Here is a 24,151-nt window from a genome sequence, read left to right on the forward strand (position 1 = left end):
AATACTCCCAAACCAGCACACCCCGATGGGGACATGTGGTAGTAAAACCACTACTTTATATAATACTCACACATGGCCCACAGCTGTATAAACGGTAAACCTTTAGAGAACGCAATTTACTGGTATTTGTCAGTGCATGTAAAGTACATGCTATTTAACTAAATCCTTCTTCCCCCACGGTCTTTACCCAAGAAAATAATTCAGAAGAAGGAAAAAAAGCTAAATATTATTTATAGTATTAAATACCATATTATACTATAGTGGAACTGTGCATAATAATGAAAATGGAAGCAAGCTTCACATTTCACAAAAAAGGAAATGTTTGATAAAGAAGACAATGGCCACATAGGGAATGCTGTGCAATCGTCAGAATAACTATAAGGACTGGACAGGGTAAAACTGTTTATGATCCACAATTTGAAATTTTTTAAACGTAGAACAAAATATTGTGTAGGCCAAAGACAACTCTTTAAAATATACATGTGAATATTTTGTAATAACCTATAATAGGAAAGAATGTGAAAAAGAAGAGATATATATGTATAACTGGATCACTTCGCTGTACACCTGAAACATCGTAAATCACTATACTTCAATAAAAAACTAAAAATTTAAAAAATAAAATAAATTAAATATACACGTGAGCAAGGTCTACAAGAAAGCCTAGAAATATTAAAATAGTTGGGTTAAGAACGGGAAGATTACCGGTATGAATTTTTATAAACATTGCCAACAATGGGCATAATGGGTTTTTCTTCAATCTATAGTTAGGTCACCTTTTAAAAAAATTTTTAATTGAAGTATAGTTGATTTACTATATCATGTATGTTTCAAGTGTACAGCACAGCAATTCAGTGTTTTTTGTGTTTTTTATTTTATTTTTGGCTGCGTTGGGTCTTCGTTGATGCGCACAGACTTTCTCTAGCTGTGGCGAGCGGGGGCTACTCGTTGTGGTGCGCGGGCTTCTCATTGCGGCAACCTCTATTGTTCTGGAGCACGGGCTCTAGGTGCACAGGCTTCAGTAGTTGTGGCGCACAGGCTTAGTTGCTCCGCGGCATGTGGGATCTTCCCGGACCAGGGCTTGAACCCGTGTCCCCTGCATTGGCAGGTGGATTCTTAACCACTGTGCCACCAGAGAAGCCTAACTCAGTTTTATATATACATTTTTTTCTTTTTCAGATTCTTTTCCCTTATAGGTTATTACATAATATTAAGTATAGTTCCCATGCTATACAGTAGGCCCTTGTTGGTTATCTATTTTATACGTAATAATGTGTATATGTTAATCGCAGCCTCCTAATTTATCCCTTCCCCCACCCACTGCGTATAATGTTTTAAAAGTGGAAAACCAGCTACAAATAAGTAAATATACGATTCGTTCAGACAATAAAAATCAATTGTCTAGCAATGTTAGAAATATTGAAACTGCTAAAATGTACAAACTATCCCATCTCTCGATAGACAAATATAGACACAAACAGATATTCTCACAAACAGATACCTCTGAAATCCTTTAGAGACACACTGATTCATAGAATCAAACCATCTAAAGGAAATAGTGTACAGATCAACAAAAACCTTGGACTTCTGCGAGTAAAAATGTATACATTTGTTTTGCAACACAACACAGCAATATTGCAGCTCCCGCAAGTGTCCTCTTGATTGTGACACAATAATGTTAGTGGAAAGAATCTGGTGGCCACCAACTGAATAAACACAATTCCCAAAGACACATGGAAAAATACGCAGCGCAAACAGCTCACTTGTCTGAAAAGTATTGGGAAGTCCTCAGCAGTCTCCACCTTCCGGATGCCTTTCCCTCCACCGCCTTCAGAAGCTTTGATCATCAAGGGAAAACCAATTTTTTCTGCTGCCTGGGGGCAAAGGACAAACAGACCACTTTAGAGGTTTCCGCTTCTACCAGGATGATGAGAAGGTTCTGGCACCTGACCCCCCAGGAGCGTTTACCTCCAAGCCCTCATCGACATCTTTCACGCAACCATCGTTGTAAATGTACTCTGGGACGCTGATCCTTTGCCCCTGCTGCAGACTCTCTTCTGTCCACTCCACCGTCAGACCTGGAGGGTCACAAAGAAAACTGAATCTTCCCCAAAAGAGCATAGACACAACACAGAAACACAGGGCCTCTTCCCACCAAAGCCACTCTAGACCTGGCCTCTGGACCAGCAGAATTCAGACACAGCCCTTCAGCTTCCTGCAGTGGATTTTAATTTCCTTAAGGACTGACTCAACCCTGAATGGGAAACCAAGCTTAAGAAAATTCAGACTGAGTCTACCAAGAACAGCCATATTAACCTGAATCCAAAAAAATCCCAACTCCAGCTCTACCCTATGGAGTCATTCGTATGTGAATCATTACTTTCCAAAACCCTGTGAAGATTAAAAAAAAAAAAAAAAAACAGAAACAAACTTTTCATTCTAAAATTAAAATTCAATCTTTGGAGGAAAAAAAATCAAACTGAATAAGAAACTCTTGAGATGTTTTTCCTGTTTATTTTTTTAATTTATCCTAGAAATTCCACTTTTAGGAATTTATCCTAAGGACGTGATTAAAATGGACATAGAGAGTTAGGTACAGGACTATCAAAGCTTTTAATATTTTCAAAATTAGAAAAAAATTCATCGGAAACAACCTAAATGTATAGCTATAGAGGATTGTTAAGTCAATTACAGTACATCTGTATAATATAGTCCTATGCAGGCATTTTAAATGTTGTAAAGTGTATTTACTGACATAGAAAGATTAGTGAGAAAAAACAAGTCACAAACTATTAAATGTAAGAGGTCTGGTTTTTTAAAGGATGTGCCTAGAAAAAAGGCTGGAACAATATAACAAATGATCAAAACCGGGTCAGTCGATTATAAAGGATTTCTATTTCTTTTTCTGTACTTCTCCTAGTTTCTAAGTTGTCTACAATGACATAGGACCACTTTCATGATCATTTAAAAATTTTTTAATGAAAGAATTAAAAAACTATACTCCTGTCACCCCCTCTGCTCACATTAGCAAGATTGGGCCCAGGAGTTCCCCCGAAGTGAGGTTCAGGGTCCCTTACCGCTTCCGCTCCAGGGCAGCGTTGGGATCTGCAGCGTCTGGGCCACGATGGTGGAGGCAATCTTGTCTCCTAGTGCCCACATGGCCTCGCTGGGAGGGCCTGAGGGATTGGGGCAAAGGGGAAGGCAGACTCAAGTCAGCCACAAGGCCCAGGAAGCCAGGTGCCAACCAGGTGCACAAAGAAAAGTCCCCAAGTCCCAGCTTCCAAGGATTTAACATCAAGTTGGGGAAGAAAAAATCTATTAGTCTGCTACTTTACCAGTCAACTTTCAATACATGTGGAATGTAAACATGATTTACAACCTAAGCTCTGTGGCCTATACAAAGTTCACTAGCAAAAAGCTAGACCAAGGGGGCAAGCCAGCACCCCAAAACACTAGACCATGCAAACTTTTTCTATAACGAGCCATAAGCAATACGTAAATGAATGGGCACGGCCGTGTTTCAATAAAACTTTATTTACAAAAGCAGGCAGTAGGCCAGATTTGGCCTGGGCTGTAGGTGGCTGGCTCTGCGGCTGGACCATCAATCTCCAGAATTAAACATGAGAGATAATGAGAGTCCCATGTGACAGCCAATCAGAGGTCATGGACAAAGAATACATCAGCGAGCACAGGTCACCAGGCAGACCCTTAGGTGAATATCAGGTATTGACTTAGCACCAAGCTGCTTTATATGCGAGTCTGGGTTGTGGGCCCAGAGATAAGGAGCAGCAATAGGGATTTATTGGGGATGGTAAATGATTCCCATCACACGTAACAGATAGTGTAACTGAGCAAAGTTTACAAATTTCAAATCCAAATCCTGAAACAAACAGACGCCATAGACAATAAGTATCATTTTACCTAATAAGTAGTAGAGATGATAGGCTCTGGTCCCAGGGGGTGAGGGCATTCCAAAGGTCTGAGAACAGCCCAAGAAAAGGTGTGGCCTTATCAGAAAGGTTTCCAAACCTAGTTAGAAATCTGAACATGACTGGTATCTCAGTGCCAACAGGAACACCAGCAGAGGGTTCTGCTTGCCCGGCATTATTCTGCTGTGGTAACCATGGTAATGGCTCCTATTTCCCTGGGCTGGCCGACCTATCCACGTGACCTCCCACCCCTGGATTCATTTGCTCCTGACCATGAAAGTGTGATGTGGGGATATCAAACTGGTCCCCTCCTTATAGGGCTGTATTAAAGAGAATCTGACCCACCGAGCATCCCATCAACACCCCAATTCCCACGCATCTGATGGAGGCGCACTCTACCTAAGAAAGCAATCTCGTGCTTGTGCAGGAGCTCCGGAAGTTTGGGGTTTTCAGAAGCATGGCCCCAGCCAGCCCACACCGCCTGCAAACACAAAGAGGCATGAACAAAGGTCTTTCTTCAAGAACCCACCTACCATCACACCCCAGAAGCTCTTTGCTGGGTCACGTCAGCCCGGGATTTCAGGGTCTCCTAGGACCCAGCTCCTCCATCCCTTCCAAACTGTGTTATCAGGTTGCTCCAGAGCTCAGGGCATCACCCCCGCCGTGGGTAGACTGGGGTGTCCCATCTGACTTACCTGCACGGGGATCCTCTTGGCAATGTCCACAATCAGCTCCACGTTGGCATAATTGTTGTTGTTGGGCCCTCCTGGGACGGGGACGTACTGATCTGCCATCTTGATATACTCTGGGATTAAACAGGAGAGAAAAGAAAAGCAGGGCTGGGCTTCCCTGGTGGCGCAGTGGTTAAGAGTCCACTTGCTGATGCAGGGGACACGGGTTCGTGCCCCGGTCCGGGAGGATCCCACATGCCGTGGAGCGGCTGGGCCCGTGAGCCATGGCCGCTGAGCCTGCGCGTCTGGAGCACCGCAACGGGAGAGGCCACAACAGGGAGAGGCCCGCGTAACCGCAAAAAAAAAAAAAAAAAAAAAAAAAAAGAAGGGCTGAGAGACTGAAGTCGAGGACAGAACATCTGCAGGATGCAACCCCGCACCACTACTGAAAGGATAACCATGAAGATTCTAGGGCAACAATGGACAAATGTATATGACAGCTCAAAGAAAAGTGAGTATGACTTTAATCATGTGAAAATATATGTGTATCTGGGGACTTCCCTGGCGGTCCATGGGTGTCTGGACAAGGCCTGGAAGGCAACAAAAAAGAAGGAAACAAGCTATCAAGATAGTCGGATCAGAGGTGGGTTTAAAAAATTCTTTTTTTTTTAATTTTTGGCCTTGCCACACGGCTTGTGGGATCTCAGTTCCCCGACCAGGGACTGAACCCAGGCCACGGCAGTGAAAGCCTGGAATTCTAACCACTAGGCCACCAGGGAACTCCCTAAAAATTCTTATTTAAGGTTTATTTTAATATTGTTTAGCCATTAAACAATACAATGTTTGTTTTTAATCATGGTAAAAAACAAAACAAAACAGGGCTTCCCTGGTGGCGCAGTGGTTGAGAGTCCGCCTGCCGATGCAGGGGACACGGGTTTGTGGCCCGGTCTGGGAGGATCCCACATGCCGCGGAGCGGCTGGGCCCGTGAGCCATGGCCTCTGAGCCTGCGCGTCCGGAACCTGTGTTCCGCAACGGGAGAGGCCACAACAGTGAGAGGCCCGCGTACCCCAAAACAACAAAACAAAACAAAAAAAACAACACATAACAAAATTTACCATCTAATCATTTTTGAAGTGTACAGATCAGTACTGTCGAGTATTCACATTGTTGTGAAACAAATCTCCAGAACTTTTTCATCTCACGCATCTCAAACTCGATACCCATAAAATGACAATTCCCCATCCCCCTCCCCGAAGCCCCTGGCAACCACCATTCTACTTTCTGTCTCTATGAATCTGACTACTCTCGGTGTCCCATATAAGTGGAATCATAGAGCATTTGACTGGCTTATTTCACTGAGCATAATGTCCTCAAGGTTCATCCCTGCTGTAACATGAGACAGGATTTCCTTCCTTTTCAAAGCTGAATACAATACAATGTTTTGATTTAAAAATATTCATGTTCTTTAAAACCAGAATCCCACTTCTAGAAATATGTTCTAAGAAAACACTCATCGACGAGGCCAAAGGCTGATGTAAGAGGGTGTTCACGGGGCAGTGTTTTGAACTGTGAAAAGCTAGACTCAATCAAAAGTCGGGAGTTGGTACATCTGTACTATGAAATTCTTGAAGACCTGAAAAGAAATGATGTCGAACTTTATGTGCAGACTTGGAAAGAAACTCGAGAGCCATGCTTCCTTCCGGGCCCACCGGCCTCTGATGTTTACCCAACACGTTGTGCTGGTGACTGGAGAGGTCCCAGAGATTATAAAGCGAGAAGTCAGACCATGACCCTCTCCTCACTGAATTTTACTATCATGTTGGAGAAGATAAACAAGAGACAGACATGATAACTACAGGGTGTGAACAGCACCGGGGCTCTCTGACAGGGCTGCCCCGGAGGACTATGAGACCCAAGTCATGCGTGGAGGGGTGGAGACCTGCTGTACAAAGAGCTTCGGGGAAGCACTGCCAGCAGAAGGTCCAGAACATTCCAAGCCTCTGCAACAGGAAAGAGCGAGGCCAAAACTGATGAGGCCAGTGTGACTGGACCCAGGGATGGATGTCTAGAGGCGGGAGATGGGGCTCCAGGAGGCCAGCAGGGGCCAAGTCATGTGGGCCTTAATTGGCCTGAGTGAGGTTCTGGAATTTTAGCCTGAGCACAATGGGAGACCCAACAGCCTAAGGCTGTGGACTCAGCCCAGGGTTTCAATCCCGCCTGCATCACCTACTGGTTGTATGACCCTGGGCAAGTGAGTTACACCCTCATGCCTCGATTATCTCATCTGTAAAATGGGGCTAACAAGGAAACCTGTCCTCACTGTAGTGAGCAAAAAGGAGGCCACGTCTGTGCAGAGCAGAGCCGAGGGCCTGAACTCTGGGGAGGCTCGGGGGGCTGAGATAGCTGGTGCTGGACACAGGAGGGGGCTGATGGGACCTGAGCTGTGTTTTTAAAAGATCTGTTTGGCTGCTGTGTGCAGGGTCTGTAAAGGGATACAATTGTTCAGAGAAAAAAGCAAATTGTCCAATAGTTATTAACAGAATGATCAATGGTAATAGACATGGAGAGGTAAAGAAATAGAAAAATGAAGGAATGATTGAAAAACAGTACATACAAGTGCAAGAAGAAAACATATGGAGGAAGAAACACCAACCTACTGTAAACGTTTCTCAAAGGCGAGATTTCCGCTTTGCATGTTAACCATTGGCATTTTTATAAGACATATGGGTCACTCTTGTTGTCAGCAGAAATTTTAATTAAATAAAGAAAGGGGAAATAAATACGAGCTCAGGAGAGGTACCCTGCAATGTTGTTTGGGGTCCAGGATGGACTTGGCCCAGGTGGGGTGAAGGAGGTGAGCGCAGGTAAGGACGCGGGGACGTGGCAGAGGGGAAGAAAGTCAGGGCCCAAGTATCAATACCTGCGTTGGCTTTGAGGTCCTCGGGGGTTACCAAGACTACAAACCGGATGGCCCGCTCATTTCGGAACATCTCATAGGCCCACCTGCGGATGGAGCGCATACATTTCACGGCGGCGATACCATTGTTGGCGATGAGCACCTGGACAGGGGAAAACGAGGGAGGGGCCAGAGTTGCACATCTACCTGTGCTGGAGGCCAAGTGCTACCCCAGGGTTCATCTCACCTCTGTGAGCCTCCCATGGCACCTCTTCGTAGTTCTATGGCACTCAGCCCAGCACAGAGCAGGTACTTAAAGTCTGCTGGATGCATGAATGGATGACCCAATGGATGGATGGTTGAATGGATGATGGGAGGATGGATGACCAGGTGGATGGACGGATGGATTAATGATTTTTGATTCCTCTGTTTGGCACCATCATGTTCATGTAACATTTCTTGAGCATTTAGTATGTACCAAGCTACAGTACAGTGTATTTTACCAGCACCATTTCATTTCAACCTCACAACAGCCCTTTGAAAGAGGTTGTATTTGTATCACTATTTGGGGTTAAAGACACTAAAACCCAGAGGAGTTAAGGCACTTGCCCAAGATCAAACAGCTAGTAAGTGGCAGAGCTGGCACTCGTGGGCCCTCCACAGTATGACCTATGCTCTGAGCTGTCCCCGGTGGCTGCTTCTGTGTCCAGAAGGTTAAAGGTCCCAGATTTGGGAAGGAAGAAAGGCAGTGAGGCTGGCTGTCCCCAGCAACAGAGGGGTCCTAGTTTCAGTTCTCACTGTGTTGTGAACTTGCTGTGTGGCCTTAGGCAGATCCCTTCCCACTCTGTGCTTCATCTTCATATGAGGAGCTCAGACTGGTAAACCTCATGGTTTGGTCTCTATAAAACCAAGCTCTAGTTTTCTTGTTAAAAAAAAAAAAATTAGGTGTATAGATTCAAAGCTCCAACTTCTGTACCAAGTCCATAATTTTAAGGTCCTTCCATCTCTGACTAATCTTCATGATGGCCCTGAAGGACAAGTCCCATTGGAGATTTTGGATGTGATCGCCTCTATTTTACAGAAGGGAATGCGAGCCCAGACATCACATCCCGCGAGTGGCCACCGTAGTTTTTGCGTTCCTTTACCCCTTTCAAAAATGCCTCCCATGAATGATGATAGAACGGCTGGGCTATGGCTTCCTCAACCTAATTATCAGATCAAGGCTTTGGGGCGGGGCGGGTGGGGGTCGTGTGGGTGTGTGCATTTTCAGCCAGGGAGACTGGTGGCAGCCAGGTTGGGGGACCTATATGAGTCTCTGTGGCTCAATGCCGTACTTAGGATGCTGGGGTGAGGGCATGGGCTCTGGTTTCAAATTCCAGCTCTGCCACTGATTAGCTGTGAGACCCAGGCAAGCCACTTCCTCTGTCTGGGCCTCAGTTTCCTCATCTGTAAAGTAATACCCACTGACAACGCTGTGGGGATGGTTAAATGAGACACAACAATGTAAGCAGTTAACAGGATGCCTGGCCCAGGGGAGACCCTCAGTCAATGGTAGCTGCCGCGATTGTTGTTGTTATCATCATTATCACCACCCTCGAATAAAATGGAAAAGCAAAAGGCTTTCAGTCAAACTGAGCTGGGTTCAAGTCCTGACTTCAGCACTTACTACCTACGTGACTTTGGACAACCAATGTCGGATCCCTGAGCTCTAGTTTCTCCGTGAATACGACGGGAATGATCAAACAGCACGAGGTCAAGGGCCTTTACCAGCTAGAACAGGAAACAGTGTGAAAAGCCTTCACAAACCACCAATTTTAGCTGTTTCCTTCCGTCCCTGTCATTCTAGTATCTGGGTCTGCTCTCCTGTAAGGAGCTATACCCCTCGAGAGGGCAGGGCTGGGTTTTAGGCTCCCCTCCTAGAAACCCAGAAAGCAGCCCCCTGCACGAAGGGTCTTTGCCTCCCCACCCTTCTCAGAGGCCCCAGTCTCCTCCTCTGTGACGTGGGGTCACGCACCTGTCACTTAAGCTGTCATGAGGGTGAAAAGCTGATGAACCCCAGCGCCCAGCCCTTCGCAAGCGCTCACAAAGGGGCAGGACTTTTTCTCTGCAGCCTGAGGCTGGTTGGCCCACCTCACCCCACACCGAGTGCCGGGATCCCATCTGTACCTTCTCGATGACCCGATCCCCCCCAAAGCGCACGACGAACTCGGCAGGGGAAGCCACAGTAAAGTCTCTGTGCAGGTCCGGCTTCTTCTGTTCTCGGCCTCTTCTCACCAGGTGGAGTCCGGACATGCTGGGCCTGCCAGGGAACAGGACTGACGCATGAGCAAGCAGGTCTGGGATGCTCGGGGAGGGGGTCGGGCACCCGGCAGCTATGAAATGCACATCCACAGAGAAGCTAAAGCCCACCAGACCCCTGCTGCTTTGCAGTCCCTCTTCGGGGAGCCTGAAACACTTTACGAGGAGACTCGAGAGGTCAGATCACAAATGAAGTAGGAACGACGCCCTGACCTGCTCCAAGCTGCACGATCAGATTTTTCATCTTAGAGTCATTCTTACTTTATACGCCCATAATTTAGGAGCTCAAATAATACAAAAAAGCTTAGAACAGGGGTGCAAGTTTATGATCAGGGAAGTTCCCACATTCTAATACTTTACACTTGTTAAACAGTTTGTAACTTTCATGTGCTTTTCTGTACGTGTATATCAAATTTTTTGAAAAAACTGAAAACAAAAAAATGTATAACAAATAGAGGGTCCTTGCCCCATCCCCCTCTAGAACCCCACCCCAGAGGAAATCACGTTTGACTCTTTCTGGCATTTACACATCTCCACGGTTCTGAACAATATGTGTACATTACCTCGTGAGTCATCCATTTAAGACACCATCCATCTATGAACTTCTTATCTTGACAGATGTGGAATTAGTGCTCTTAAGCAGCCATCCCATCTGCTCCCCTTTCCCCAACCTCTCAATACAGGTATACTGCAATTTGGTAAATTCAGTATTTGGTGTTTTATGAGTCTGGGATCATTATTCACAGGTGAGGGGCTGTGGTATACCAGATGTTCCTTTTTTTTTTTCCTGTAGTGATTTTTTTTCATTGACTTGGTTTTCCTTGTATCTGTCGCTAATTCATCTCACTCCTCAGCCTCTTAGTACACGTAAGATAATTGATCAGTTCCATTGTTTTCCATGGACCACATCATTCCTGAAGGCCTCGACTCTCCTTTCATCCAGACGCTGTTCTCTAAACCCCTAGGCAACCATCAACTGGGACTTCCCTTCACTGGCATCCTTAGGATTCCCTTTGCCTTTCCTTGGGGTTTGATCCTGAATGAGGGACCACATGGCTCCCTCTTTCTTGATGGACTCCCGTGTTTTGCTGGGGTATATCTGCCAGTAGTTTCATCCAGTTAAAAAGATGGTACAATGGCAGGACACATGACAATAACGCCCCCAACATGCCTGTCTTATCCTGACTGCATAGGGTTCCCTTGCCACTATCACCTCGGAGACTCCTTTTGGCTCTCTTGGATCCCTTTTTTCTGTCCTCCATGTCTTGCTCCTCTTTGGTTTACTCTCTTGTTTCAATGGAAGACATCCTTCAGTAGCTTTCTAAGAAAAGGTGTTCAGGGGAGTAAACGTTTTGTGGCCTTGCATGTTCTAAAACTGTCTTCCTCTGCCATCACATTGGACCCGATCATTTGGCTGTGCATGGAATTCTAAGAGGGAAAACCTTCTCCTTTAGAATTTTGGAAGCCTTATGTCACTGTTGTTGTGGCTTCCAAGAATGCTAGAACCAGAGCCATGATGATCCTTGATCCTTTTGTAGGTGACCTGTTTTTTCATAACCAGAAGCTTATAGGATCTTCTCTTTGCCCCAGTATTCTACAATTTTAGGGGTGATTTTAGTGATGCGCTGAGGTGTGTGCCTACTTCCATCAGTAAGGCTGGGAAGCTGTCAGGCTCCTTCAATCTAGAAACTGAGGTCTGGGAATTTATCTTCAAATATGTCCTTGGTGGGCTTCCCTGGTGGCGCAGTGGTTGAGACTCTGCCTGCCGATGCAGACGACACGGGTTCGTGCCCCGGTCCGGGAAGATCCCACATGCCGCAGAGCGGCTAAGCCCATGAGCCATGGCCGCTGAGGCTGCGCATCCGGAGCCTGTGCTCCGCAACAGGAGAGGCCACAACAGTGAGAAGCCCGCATACCGGGAAAAAAAAAAAAAATGTCCTTGGTGACTTCCCTGCCTCTTTTTTCTCCATTCTCTCCTATTACCTGGATGTTGAAATTCCTGGACTGCCCACTAGTTTATGTATTTTTCCCCTCTCCTATTTTCTCTCTCTTTTCTTCTACCTTCTGGGTGATTCCCTCAGCCTTATCTCCTAACTGTTCAGTGGAGTTTTTAACATCTAAGAGCTTGGTTTTGGTCTGTCAATATCCCCTTTTCTATACATCCTGTTCCTATGTGTATAATATCCTCCCTGCCCCTGATGAGGGTATTTATGATAGCTTCTCCAAGTTCTCTTCTCCTGATGTGGTTTCTGTTTCTCCCACGTTTCCTGTGTCCCCTTTGTTGGTATGTTTGGGGCCTGCCTTCCATCTTAGAAACTGCACCCAAATGTTTCATAAGCTATGGTTGCTTCCTCATGACCAAGAGCAGGAACTAGAGGGCTGATGAGAAGTACTGAGCATGTGCTGGGGTCACTAGACCCTGACCTCAATGCAGGGTGATCTGGGAGGACTGTGTGTTGGGGAACCCCAAGTATTTTTAGAGTCATCCTCCCTGGCTGGTCCAATTCCCCCAGTAAGGAAAAGTTTTGGGGTCTTCTGCCTGGAGGATAAAGGTTGGCCAGGAGCCTAGGGACCAGGGGGAAGTGGGAGAAGTGTTGGGACAGGTCTGGGGGGCAGGGCAGCTTTCAGGATTCAGCACGCACACAGCACCCATCCTCCGGTTTGGGACACTGGCTCCATAGTGCCCATCGGTCTCCAGCCCAAAGACCCTCTGCCTTTCCCTCTCCAGAGATCAAACCGCCTGCCTGCTACTGGGGTGGAAGTGGGAAGCTCCCAGCCACCTGGAGCAGATGGGGGGTCTGGGATTCTTTCACCCAATCCTTCTCATGTAGATGCTCCCAGACGTGGAGGCACCCAATCCCTGCGCCTTCTGGGGTACAGGTTCTCAGCTTCCCTCACTGCTGCCTTACGGCTCAGCCGTCTTGGTTCTGCTCAGCCAGTGGCTGCTTGTTCTTCTGCTTTTCTGGCTTCCAAAATGTTGCTGCTAACTTCCCCTCCTGTTCTTCCAGGGCTTGATGGGTTTCCAGCTCTTTAAGAATATCTCTGCTGGGCTTCCCTGGTGGCGCAGTGGTTGGGAGTCCGCCTGCCGATGCAGGGGACACGGGTTCGTGCCCCGGTCCGAGAAGATCCCACATGCCGCGGAGCGGCTGGGCCCGTGAGCCATGGCCGCTGAGCCTGTGCTCCGCCACGGGAGAGGCCGCGACAGTGAGAGGCCCGCGTATGGAAGAAAAAAAAAAAAGAAAATCTCTGCTGTCATTTGGTGGGGTTTTCACAGGTGCAGAATCAGGCATTCAGCCCACTCTCTCAACCCGGAAATGGGCTATTCAAGCAGGGAGATAGCCACCTGCCAAGCCACCTGCCAGGCATTAAGTTAGAGGTTCGCCACCCAGGGGTGCATCCAGCAACTGTGTCACCAGGCATTTTGGGAGGCTGGGGCTGAGTGGGTTTGGGGGGCCAAAAGTTTTGGTGAAGAACTGATAGACCCAGGACTTCCCTGGTGGTCCAGTGGCTAAGACTCCGTGCTCCCAATGCAGGGGGCCCGGGTTCGATCCCTAGTCAGGGAACTAGATCCCACATGCTGCAACTAGGAGTTCGCATCCTGCGACAAAAGATCCCACACGCGGCAACGAAGATCCCACGTGCCGCAACTAAGACCCGGCGCAGCCAAATAAATAAATATTTGGGGAAAAAAAAAAAAAGAACTGATAGACCCTAAGGAACACTGCCAGCATGTCACTGGGAAAAGCAAAGCTGGAAGCCAATAAGCCACTGTAGGGAGAGAAAGCCCAGTTTACAGATGGGCAAACTGAGGTCCCGTCAGCCAAAGGGAATCACCCAGCAAGTCAGCGGGACTGGGGCTCTTTCCATCACACCAGGAAATGCTGGGTGTGGGCATTTTCTGTTGTATAAAGTCTATCCATGCAGGACAGTTCCCCGTGGGAAAAGCCTTCTACAAACCTGCAGTCTGTCCCTCTCACCCCCACCCCAACCCAAGCCCTGCCTATCAGAAATGAAAAAACGGACTTGTTGGCCAGGAAACAAAACCAGAAATGAATGACAGAAACCGATAATGATGCTATGCCACCACAGGATTTGTATTTTCAATTAAGACTGTCTCCGTTCAACAAGGCTTATGCATGTTGTCCGAAAGAACAAACAAATGAACAAATGATTTCCAGCCCCTGAACTGGCCTTCCTGCCTCCCACAAACTGCAAGCAGCTTTTCTTCTAAAACCTCCTAGGACTGAACTGCTGAAACGAAACAGGACTTAGCAAAGGACTCTGAAAGTCAATATCATCTTACAAATATGAACAGTGCTTTCATTATAATTACATTCCATTAACCAACAAGCAGTTCAGTTTGTTTTTAAGAACTTTCTTTCTTTCTTTTTTTTTTTTTTGCGGTACGCGGGCCTCTCACTGTTGTGATCTCTCCCGCTGCGGAGCACAGGCTCCGGACGCACAGGCTCAGAGGCATGTGGGATCTTCCCGGACCGGGGCACGAACCGGTGTCCCCTGCAACGGCAGGCGGACTCTCAACCACTGCGCCACCAGGGAAGCCCAAGAACTTTATTTTCGTTATTTCTTTAGAAAACAGGCATTCGGCCTGAGGGCCATCGTTTGCAGACCCCTGATCTAGGGAAATAGATACCAAAATGTTAAGAGCAGCTTTCTCAAAGTGGTTGAATTATGGGTGGTTTCTGTTTTCTCCTCTTTGCCTATCTTTGTTAAATCTTCTGCCATGATATATTATTTTCAGTAAGAAGAAAAAGCTATTAACTTTGTAATAGGGATGCTGAAAGCCATGGTCATTTTGGTATCCATTCAGTAAGGCACTCAGTATCCTCCACTGTAAAATGAGGATAATAACATGTACCTCATTGGATTGAGAGGATTAAATAAGCTCATATCAATACATAGAAAGTAAAAGATGGCATGTGGCACACAGTAAACTCTATATTATTTCAATGCAGTGATTCCAGGAGGATCAGGGGCTACTGATCTCCCAATCTAACCAAGAACGGCATCAGGCCACTCCTCTGCCCATGGCCTCCTCCCCAACCATCCACCCTCCCCACTCTGTCCGTGGTCTTCCCCAACTGGCTGGCTTGATCCTGTGGCTTCAGAAAGTCTGAGACATCCCACTTTTATACACGCAACATTAAAACTCAGCAATTTGACCTAAAGAGCAACAAAGAAAAACTCAACCATTAGACAAACACCATTCTGTGGCCTGGGAAAAACCATTCACGGCGCCATTTTGACTTCAAAACTGGTGACACAGCCCCTCCACCAGAAGGGTCCCAAACCCATCCCAGCAAAGTACACGGGTGAACACACAATGCTGGTGTGGCTTTGCTTCAGTGGGGCCAGCCTGAGGCTACTGGCTATTTTTATCTGTTTTTGATGAAGTTGGAGGCCAATCAACATTGGCTCTGGGGGACTGACCTTTGGCTGGTATTCGTTCCAAGGCAAGTGTGGAGGCTGAAATATTCCACGGTGACTGGAAGTGGCTTCAGGTGCGGTCAACTACACAACAGAGCTGTCAGCCAAACACCCAACACCATCAGCTGCCCAGGCATGAGACCAGGCAGGACTGCACTGGGAAGGAAGGAATAAACATCCTCAAATGTCACCATAGATTGGGCACAGGGGGGCTCCTCCCTGAATCCCCACAGCCTTATGCAGGGGAGACCATCATCTCCTGCTCACGATGAAGAAACGGAGGCTCAGAGGGGCCCACTGACCTCAAGTCACACAGCTGGCAAGTGGCAGAGCTGGGCTTCCAATCCAATTCTATCTGACCCCCGGGATCTAATTTCAAGGCACAAAGCTATCTGAGATAAATGGAAGTAACTCTGTGGTCTGGACTTTCAAAAACAAGCACTTAACATTTGAGAGACAATATGGTAATCCGGGGTTCTCAACTGGGTGCAACTTTGCTCCCTTGGGGACGCACAGCACTGTTGGCAGCCATTTTTGGTCATCACAGAGTGGAGTGTACTCCTGGCATCTAGTGGATAAAAAGCCCGGATGCCACTCAACACCCTGCAAAGCCCAGGACAGCCCTCAACAAAGAATTACAGGGCCCCAAATGTGAACAGTGCCACAAGTGAGAAAGCCCAGTAGACTAGAACCGTCCTCCCAGGCTTTGAATCCAAAATCTACTACTTATGACCTGTGTAATCTTGGGAAAGTTGCTTCAATATTCTGTGCCTTGCCTCCCTGATAGGATGTGAATATTTATAATATGAATAGGATCTGCCGCCTAGAGCACGTGTCCAGGGTTCACCACTGGGCCCGGCCTGCAGGAAAGAGCTTTAGCTGAGGTGCCTCTCTGCACGGGAGCCAGTATAAAAGCCCCAGTGTGAGGCCACCAGGCTAGGGCCCTGGCATTAACCAGCTCTTAAATCACTTACCCTACCATTTATTTCATAAAACAGGGATGGTCACTGCTCTGAGCTGATGCCCTGATGGAAGTAAAGGCCTTACTATTATCACCCAGCAAGTAAGCAAGAAAGGACATTGCATAGCCCAGGAAAGGTCGATAGCTTTGAACTCATCTTTGGACCCCCAGATAAGTGGATGCTTGGAAATTTCTCAGGCCAACTGCCCCCTCGGTGCCTCCAGAGATGGCCACTTTGGCTGGGCCAGGGGTCAGCAAACTAGGGCCCAAGGGCCAAATTCAGTCTGTCACCTGCTTCTGTACCTCCCACAAACTAATAAAGGTTTTTACATTTTTGAATGGTTGAAAAAGAATCGTACCTTGTGACATGTGCAAATTATATGAAATTCAAATTTCAGTGTCTGTAAATCATGACTGGAATACACTCAGGCCCATTCAATTACACATTGCCTGTGGGAGCTGGGGCAGTAAAAGGCAGGGCTGAGTAGATGTGACAGAGACCATACTGTCACAATGCCGAAAAGATTGATTATTTGGCTCTTTATGAAAAGTTTGCAGGGCTTCCCTGGTTGCGCAGTGGTTGAGAGTCCGCCTGCCAATGCAGGGGACGTGGGTTCGTGCCCTGGTCCGGGAAGATCCCACATGCCACTGAGTGGCTGGGCCCGTGAGCCATGGGTACTGAGCCTGCGTGTCCGGAGCCTGTGCTCCGCAACGGGAGAGGCTACAACAGTGAGAGGCCCACGTAACGCAAAAAAAAACCAAAAACTTTGCAGACTTTGGTTTTTCAAAAGCCCCTCAGGAAATTCTAATGTGTATGACATAGGAGTGAGACTACCCACAGATCAACAACCAACATTTCAACATGGGCAGCGGGCCTCGGTCCTGAGCAGGATTCCCTCGGCAGTGACATCATAACGGGATATTGTGGGGCTCACTGAAGACCAGACTCTTCTGCCTTCCGGTCCTCAACTTTATTTCATCCCAACAGAGACTCAAGTCTCTTCTTGAGCTGTCCTCCAACCACTCCGACCCACATTCACTTCTCTGTTCTCTGAACTCTGGCCCTGTTTGCACACCAAGGAATGCTGGCCAGCACTTGGGACCTTGCCTTCCTATTATTTCTGGTTCCTTAGTAGATGGTCCAGGCCTCCAGGATAGGATCCCAAATGCCTCTTAACTGCATAGGCCTCTTTTGCAACAGAATTCTGTCATCACTGTTATCACTTGTGCAAATGTTTGTGCTGACTCAGGACCGCACCCACGGCCCTGAGTGTGAGGCATAAGAACCCCTGGAAAGGCCAATTAGAATCAGCCCCATTGACAGAGGAGGAAACCGGGGTTCAAAGGGTTGATGGCACTTTTCAAGGCTACAGAGCTCAGCGGCAGAGTGCGGCTGTCTATCTCCATCTTTTTAGCGACTTTAAGCTAAGAGAGGAGCCATGCAGTGACCCAATAAAGCATCTTCATATTATTATATATACAGTGATCACATGGTCTGAACTTGCCGGGACAATTCCAATTTCATGCAAGTTCATTCTTTTGGATTACAGTGGTTTGTGTCGGGGCTTCCCTGGTGGAGCAGCAGTTAAGAATCCGCCTACCCATGCAGGGGACATGGGTTCAAGCCCGGCCTGGGAAGACCCCACATGCCGCAGAGCAACTAAGCCCACGAGCCACAACTACTGAGCCCACGCGCCACAACTACTGAAGCCCATGCGTCTAGAGACTGTTCTCTGCAACAGAAGAGAAGCTGCCGCAATGAGAAGCCCGCGCGCCACAACGAAGAGCAGCCCCCCCTCACCGCAACTAGAGAAAGCCCACGTGTGACAACAAAGACCCAATGCAGCCAAAAATAAATAAATGAAAATAAATTTTAAAAAATAAAGTGGTTTGTGAAAGCTATTCTTTTGGATTAAAGTGTACAATTAAATGTGATTCAAGAGTTATAGGTTAAACTTTTTGTGTTAATAGTTTTATAGATCAGAAAAAATGTATCCTTTGTAGACCACGTGGCCTGCTTTCGTTCCTGTAAGACTTGAGGGTTTTGGCCAGATGGGTTAGATTAAGGCTCCAAATGTGGAAGGAATGTGACTACCATGCTCCACAAAAAACTTAGTGCACAAGAATGACTGTGATTCAAATCTGGGACCCCTATCCTTCTGTGGGCCCTTTGCTCAGACATGCTCTGAGCACTCCAAGGAGGGTGCCCCTGAAGGCTCTGTTAGTCTCCTCTGCGGAAAAACCAAAAACACTGGAGGGTCAGCCTCCCTCCTGGTGGGCTGGCCACACATCTGGGTCTCTTGCCCTCTCTGAACCCTGCATCCGAGAAACTAAACAACCACTGAGGCCCTTCTGGCTCTAAGAGTCTTCACTTCCCTGGCACGCTCACCAGCCACAGTAACTAGTTACCAGTCGAGTCCTTTAGTCTTCTGACTAGTCCAACATTAGGAAGGGCTTACATTTTGAAAGAGTCTATTCAAGCACATTATGCATTAAAACCTGGCTGCCCATGAAGAGCCCTTTGGGCAAGAGCCTGAGCGGAATCCCCGTTACGCTATCACCAGCACTGACACCCTCAGTTTCCTCATCTGTAAAATGGAGATGACAGCACCCACTGAGTGTCCCATGGTGCTGTCGTAAATATGGCATGAGATCACACGTACAAAGTGTTCAGCCTGGCATCCTGAAAGCACCCCATGAAGGGTAGCAGTTAATTACTGTTACTCCCATGGGCCTTGAATTTGAATTACTAAGAAAACACCTGCTTCCCCCATTAGATCAAGAGTTCCTAGGGACTTCCCTGGTGGTCCAGTGGTTAAGACTCCATGCTCCCAATGCAGGGGGCCCAGGTTCGATCCCTGGTCGGGGAACTAAGATCCCACATGCCACAACTAGAGAGGCCCGCGCGCTGCAAAAACGAGCCCACAAGCCACAAAAAAAGAGCCCACAAGCTGCAACAAAGACCCAGCACAGCCAAAATAAATAAATTAAAAAAAAAAAAAAAAAGAGTTCCTAAAAGGCAGAGGTCATGTTTCCCAAACAGTTCTGTGTCCCTTTCTGGTTCCAGATGCAGGCCTTACACTCAGGAGATAGTCAGGTAATGTTTATGGACCAGATGGATACATCCTGGGAAAAGAACAAATGATAGGGAGAGGCTTAGCTACAAGGCTGTTCTTCACTGTGTTAGTTATAATAACAAAAAGGGAGAAAGAGCCCAAATATCCACTCTCTGTAGGAGACTGTTTATCAATTTTAAAGTGTATCCATTTAAAGGAACACTATGGACCCCTAGAATGCACCATGTGGAACAAGCGTTGGCAAATGCTTTCTGTAAAGGACCAGACAGTAAATACTTTAGGTTTTGGAGTCCATTCAGTCTCTATTCCACTACTAAATACTGCCCTTGAAGCACAAAAGCAGCCATAGATGATACATAACGTGGCTATGTTTCAGTAAAACCTTATTTGTAGACATTGAAATCTGAACTTCATGTAATTTTCACATCTCACTAAATAGTAGCCTTCTTTTGAATTTTTTCAACTGTCTTTTTTCTTTTTCTTTTTCCGCCGTGCCGCGCTGCTTGCAGGATCTTAGTTCCCTGACCAGGAATTGAACTCAGGCTGCTACAGTGAAAGCGTCCTAACTGCTGGACCGCCAGGGAATTCCCTGATTTTTTTTCAACCATTTAAAAGTTAAAAACTGGGACTTCCCTGGTGGCACAGTGGTTAAGAATCCACCCGCCAATGCAGCGGACACGGGTTCAATCCCTAGTCCGGGAAGATCCCCCATGCCGTGGAGCAGCTAAGCCGCTGCGCCCAACTACCGAGCCTACGTTCTAGAGCCTGCGAGCCACAACTACTGAGCCTGCGCGCCTAGAGCCCGTGCTCTGCAACAAAGATAAGCTGCCGCAATGCGAAGCCCGCGCACCACAATGAAGAGTAGCTCCACTCGCAGCAACTAGAGAGAAAAACCTGCGCGAAGCAACAAAGACCCAGCACAGCCAAAAAACATATAAATAAGTAAGTAAGTTACAAACTATTCTTTGCTTGCAGGCCACACAAAAACAGGCTGTGGGCCACAGTGAGCTGAGTCCACTGGTAGACTACTTAATGCCCAGTGAAAGAGCAAGTTACAACATAGTATGTTCTGTATGATTCGAGTTCATAAATTAAAGCATACCTGCACCAAAAATAAAAAAAGGCTGAAAGACTATACAGCAGCTGTTAATAAAGATCAAATGGAGGAGAGGGGTATGGGTGAGTTTGTTCTTCCTTTTTGCTTATCTATAATTTTCTGAATTTTCAACAACAAACACAGTTAGCAACACTTCGGTAACCTTAAAAAATGCAATAAAATGAAGACAAAAAAAAAAAAAAGAAATGAAATGAAGCAGAGCTAAGAAGGGCTCAGGCACAGAAATGCCTACACTTAAACTGCTCAGAAAATAACCGTAAGTGGGATGCCTGCCCAAGGGTACGTGGATTCGCCCCGGGCTTCACGATCACCAGGCTTCAAAACGACCTGCCATCAGGCAACCATCACCTTTATCGAGGCTAAGGGGAGGAGGAGGGGGAAAGCGCGGGCCCAGCCAGCCAGCCAACCTTGAGGCACCTGTGCGCTCCCGAGAGGACTTCTCCAATCAACATCACTGCCAAATCTGGCAACCACCTGCACCGTCAAGACCAGCTAGAGTTTGTGAGGCAGGCTCCATCTCCCCAGCTGCCAAACTGAAGCCGGCCTTTCTTCGGCTGGGGGCGGGGAGTGGCGGGTGGGAGGGACCCTGCAGGAGTTTATAAAAATAACTTGCTGTACACCTGAAACTAACACAACATTGTAAGTCAATTATCCCCCAATAAAATTTTTTTTAAAAAAAGATAACAACGGTCATTAAAGTTGAAGTCTTACTTACTTTACTTTGCGATCGGGGAAACAGACCTTGCCCTTGGCGGGACTCATGTTGACCCTCCCGCCGCCCACCAGGCTCCTGCTCGGATACACAGCATGCACCCCCTACCCCTGTGAGGCAGACCCCTGTCCCGGGGCCCAGCCAGGTAGCGACAGGGAGGCGGAAGCGCGGTCCTAGAGCGCCTCGGGCCGGGCGGCGCACCACCCTGCAGAAGCCCAACTCGGCGCAGGTCTTCCTCCATCCCGAAAGGCGTCCTGGCCTCCTGTCTCCGGAGCAGACGCGCCCGCCCAGGCCCCGCCCCGACCAAGCGGACCCCGCCTCCCTAGAGGTCCCGCCCCCTGACCGGGCCCCGCCTCCTGTCCCGGGACAGGACACGGACCCCGCCATCTCCCACACCGGGTCCCGCCTCCCCCCCACCCCGCCCCGGACCAGCCAGTAGCGCAGCCACCGCTGACCTTGGGCGCCGGGAGAGTGTGGCCCGAGACTTTAAGAAACCTCTTGGCACCCCAGCTCCCCGGACTGGAGTAGAACAATTCCAGGATGGCATACCCCCCTACAGACTGGCAGCTGGGAAAAACTTGCAAGCAATTCACGTGCTGGAATACGCACACAATAGGGAAGTGGTGGAAAATATGGGTTATTTAAAATGTGAGTCAGATGTCACCACGGTGCCTGGTAAAAGCCCCTGCAGTCAACTTTTGGCTTCCAATTTCCGGTTTTTGCTTATTCTTTCACCTATACTTCCAGGGACGTGTCTGCTCCATGCCTCCCCTGCCCTCAGTGAGCTTCTAGCACACACTTGGAACCACCTGGGTCCCCAGCTAAAATAAGGGCCTCCAAGACAGGAAAGACGCAGCTGCCCTGTGACCCTAAGTAAGTTTCCTTCTGATAAGGTATTTACAGAGTGTTCTTCGGTGCCTCTGTCTCATTTAATCGTCGCAGCAGTCTTACTGTTTTATTTCCGTAATACAGATAAGGAAAGAAGACGCAGAGATGTCTATCGCCCAAGGCGCCACAGCTGGCGACTTGAACCCAGGCAGTCTGATTCCAGTTAGAATGAGTGAATGAATGAATGCTTCTCCAAGTAGTTATAATAAATAAAAAGGACCCGACACACTGCCTAGCAAGCATTGCAATAGTAGTAAATGTAGCTTATGTGGATAGCAAACCCGAAAAATCAGAAATAAAATAAATGCAAAGGAATTCTCTTCTAAAGGCACAGCTAGGGCCACACATCCAGGGGGCGCCATCCAGGCGGCCACAAAGTGAACAGTAACCTTTCCCTGGAGTCGTGTAAGCAGCCTTGCCTGAGGGCACTGGTTAGCTGGTTAGTCCTCTAACTATACATTCAACAACATTTCAACAATAATTTTAAAATATATATATTCAATATCTTGTAATAATCTATAATGGAAAAAATACGGAAAAGAGTATATATATGTATATGTATAACTGAATCACTTTGCTGTACCCCTGAAACTAACATAATATTGTAAATCAACTATACTTCAACAACAACAAAAAATTTTTTTCATAAATAAAACAGATGAACAAAATTCTTAGTTCTTCAGAGTTTCCAGAAGCTTCTTCATGGCTTTATCTTTTTTATTTTTGCGGTATGCAGGCCTCTCACTGTTGTGGCCTCTCCCGTTGCGGGGCACAGGCTCCGGACGCGCAGGCTCAGCGGCCATGGCTCACGGGCCCAGCCGCTCCGCGGCATGTGGGATCTTCGCGGACCGGGGCACGAACCCGTGTCCCCTGCATCGGCAGGCGGACTCTCAACCACTGCGCCACCAGGGAAGCTCTTCGTGGCTTTATCTTTAGTCCCTCCAAAAAAGAAAAAAACCTGCCGTAGGCTGATTTTTTTTTTTTTTTTTAAGTTTCAAATAAAAACCCAAAAGTACTCATGACCCAAATGGCCCACACTTCCATGTAACCACCTCAAAACAGGAAAAACAATTAAAATCAGGAAATGAAGGTATTTCAAAACACCCTACCCTACCCCAAGTCAGTTAGGCTCTTCAGTTTACTCACGTTTTTCTAGATATTTACTCTCTATTGACAAACCCGAATACTCATTGACACTGGATATTTCAACTTCTCTGCTTTGCATCGTATCCTTCTATCAGAGAGCTTGACCTGCCTCTTCAGTCCATCTTCCTCTGTGGACACAGGTTGCTATATCTTAAAGGTGTATGCCCGGTGGGGCTTGGAAATAGCCGTGGCCACATATAAGAACTTTGGGAGATGCCCATTCAAATGATGGCAACTGAAGGATGGACTGGGAGTTTGGGATTAGTAGATGCAAACTATTATACATTGAATGGATAAACAACTAGGTCCTACTGTATAGTGCAGGAAACTATATTCAACATCCTGAGATAAACAACAATGAAAAAGAATGTATAAATATATGTATGAGTCACTCTGCTGTAGAGCAGAAATTAACACAACATTGTAAATCAAGTATACTTCAATTTAAAAAAGAAAAGCAAATGATGGCAACCGAGGCAGCCTCTGGGCTGTCCACTCCCAGCACTTCTGCTCTCATGATCTCTGCACCCTTCTGAGGTAGACACTGATGTTATCCCCCTTCAACAGAGGAGGAAACTGCAGCGGAGAGGGCATGGGACTGTTCTGAGATCTGAACCCAGACCTGTCTAACCCTCCACACAAAAGCAAAGACTATGAGAGCCACAAAGGACTTAGAGCATCCAGTCCAGCCATGGAGAGGGTAGGTGACAATCCCACGAATGCACAGCTGAAGGCTGCCTGATAAACTGCCTCATCTCCTCACGCTTCCCATTTATAGAAAGAACAAGTTAGGAGGAGGGCGGAGGTACTTTTTCTGGGGCCCAGGTTAGGCGGCAGCATCAACACTGGGAGTTTGAAGACCACTTCCTGATCTGCATCTGCTGAGGGTCTGGGTTTGAATGGCTTAAGGGCCTATGATATCTTGTTGGGAGGCCTCAGACAGACCCCTGCACCTCTCTGGGTTTCAGCTTCTTATCTAGGAAGTGAGATGACTGATTTGCTTTTTCCTC

The 24,151-nt window shown here is 47.3% G+C and overlaps 1 protein-coding gene across 7 annotated transcripts in view; it reads right to left on the bottom strand.

Annotated features, from left to right (window-relative positions):
• The window catches only part of ACACB (acetyl-CoA carboxylase beta), a 141,439-nt gene that overhangs the window by 67,359 nt on the left and 49,929 nt on the right, over nucleotides 1–24,151 (bottom strand). For 5 of the 7 annotated variants that reach the window (XM_089894597.1, XM_022551013.3, XM_089894596.1 and 2 more), the window contains exons 3-9: nucleotides 9,664–9,796; nucleotides 7,522–7,660; nucleotides 4,625–4,734; nucleotides 4,329–4,410; nucleotides 3,078–3,176; nucleotides 1,969–2,078; nucleotides 1,764–1,874 (exon numbers count right to left, since the gene is read on the bottom strand). In XM_089894597.1, coding sequence (XP_089750723.1) covers nucleotides 1,764–1,874; nucleotides 1,969–2,078; nucleotides 3,078–3,176; nucleotides 4,329–4,410; nucleotides 4,625–4,734; nucleotides 7,522–7,660; nucleotides 9,664–9,796 — 784 coding nt within the window. Of the gene's footprint in view, nucleotides 1–1,763; nucleotides 1,875–1,968; nucleotides 2,079–3,077; nucleotides 3,177–4,328; nucleotides 4,411–4,624; nucleotides 4,735–7,521; nucleotides 7,661–9,663; nucleotides 9,797–15,243; nucleotides 15,397–21,110; nucleotides 21,401–24,151 lie in introns of those variants that run through there. The other 2 variants (XM_022551015.3, XM_022551014.3) reach the window with 2 other exon arrangements.

This window comes from Delphinapterus leucas, chromosome 14 (genome assembly GCF_059928025.1).
Source record: "Delphinapterus leucas isolate spDelLeu-1000000601 "Yukka" chromosome 14, BTC_Dleu_Yukka2, whole genome shotgun sequence".
NCBI classification, from domain to species: domain Eukaryota; kingdom Metazoa; phylum Chordata; class Mammalia; order Artiodactyla; family Monodontidae; genus Delphinapterus; species Delphinapterus leucas.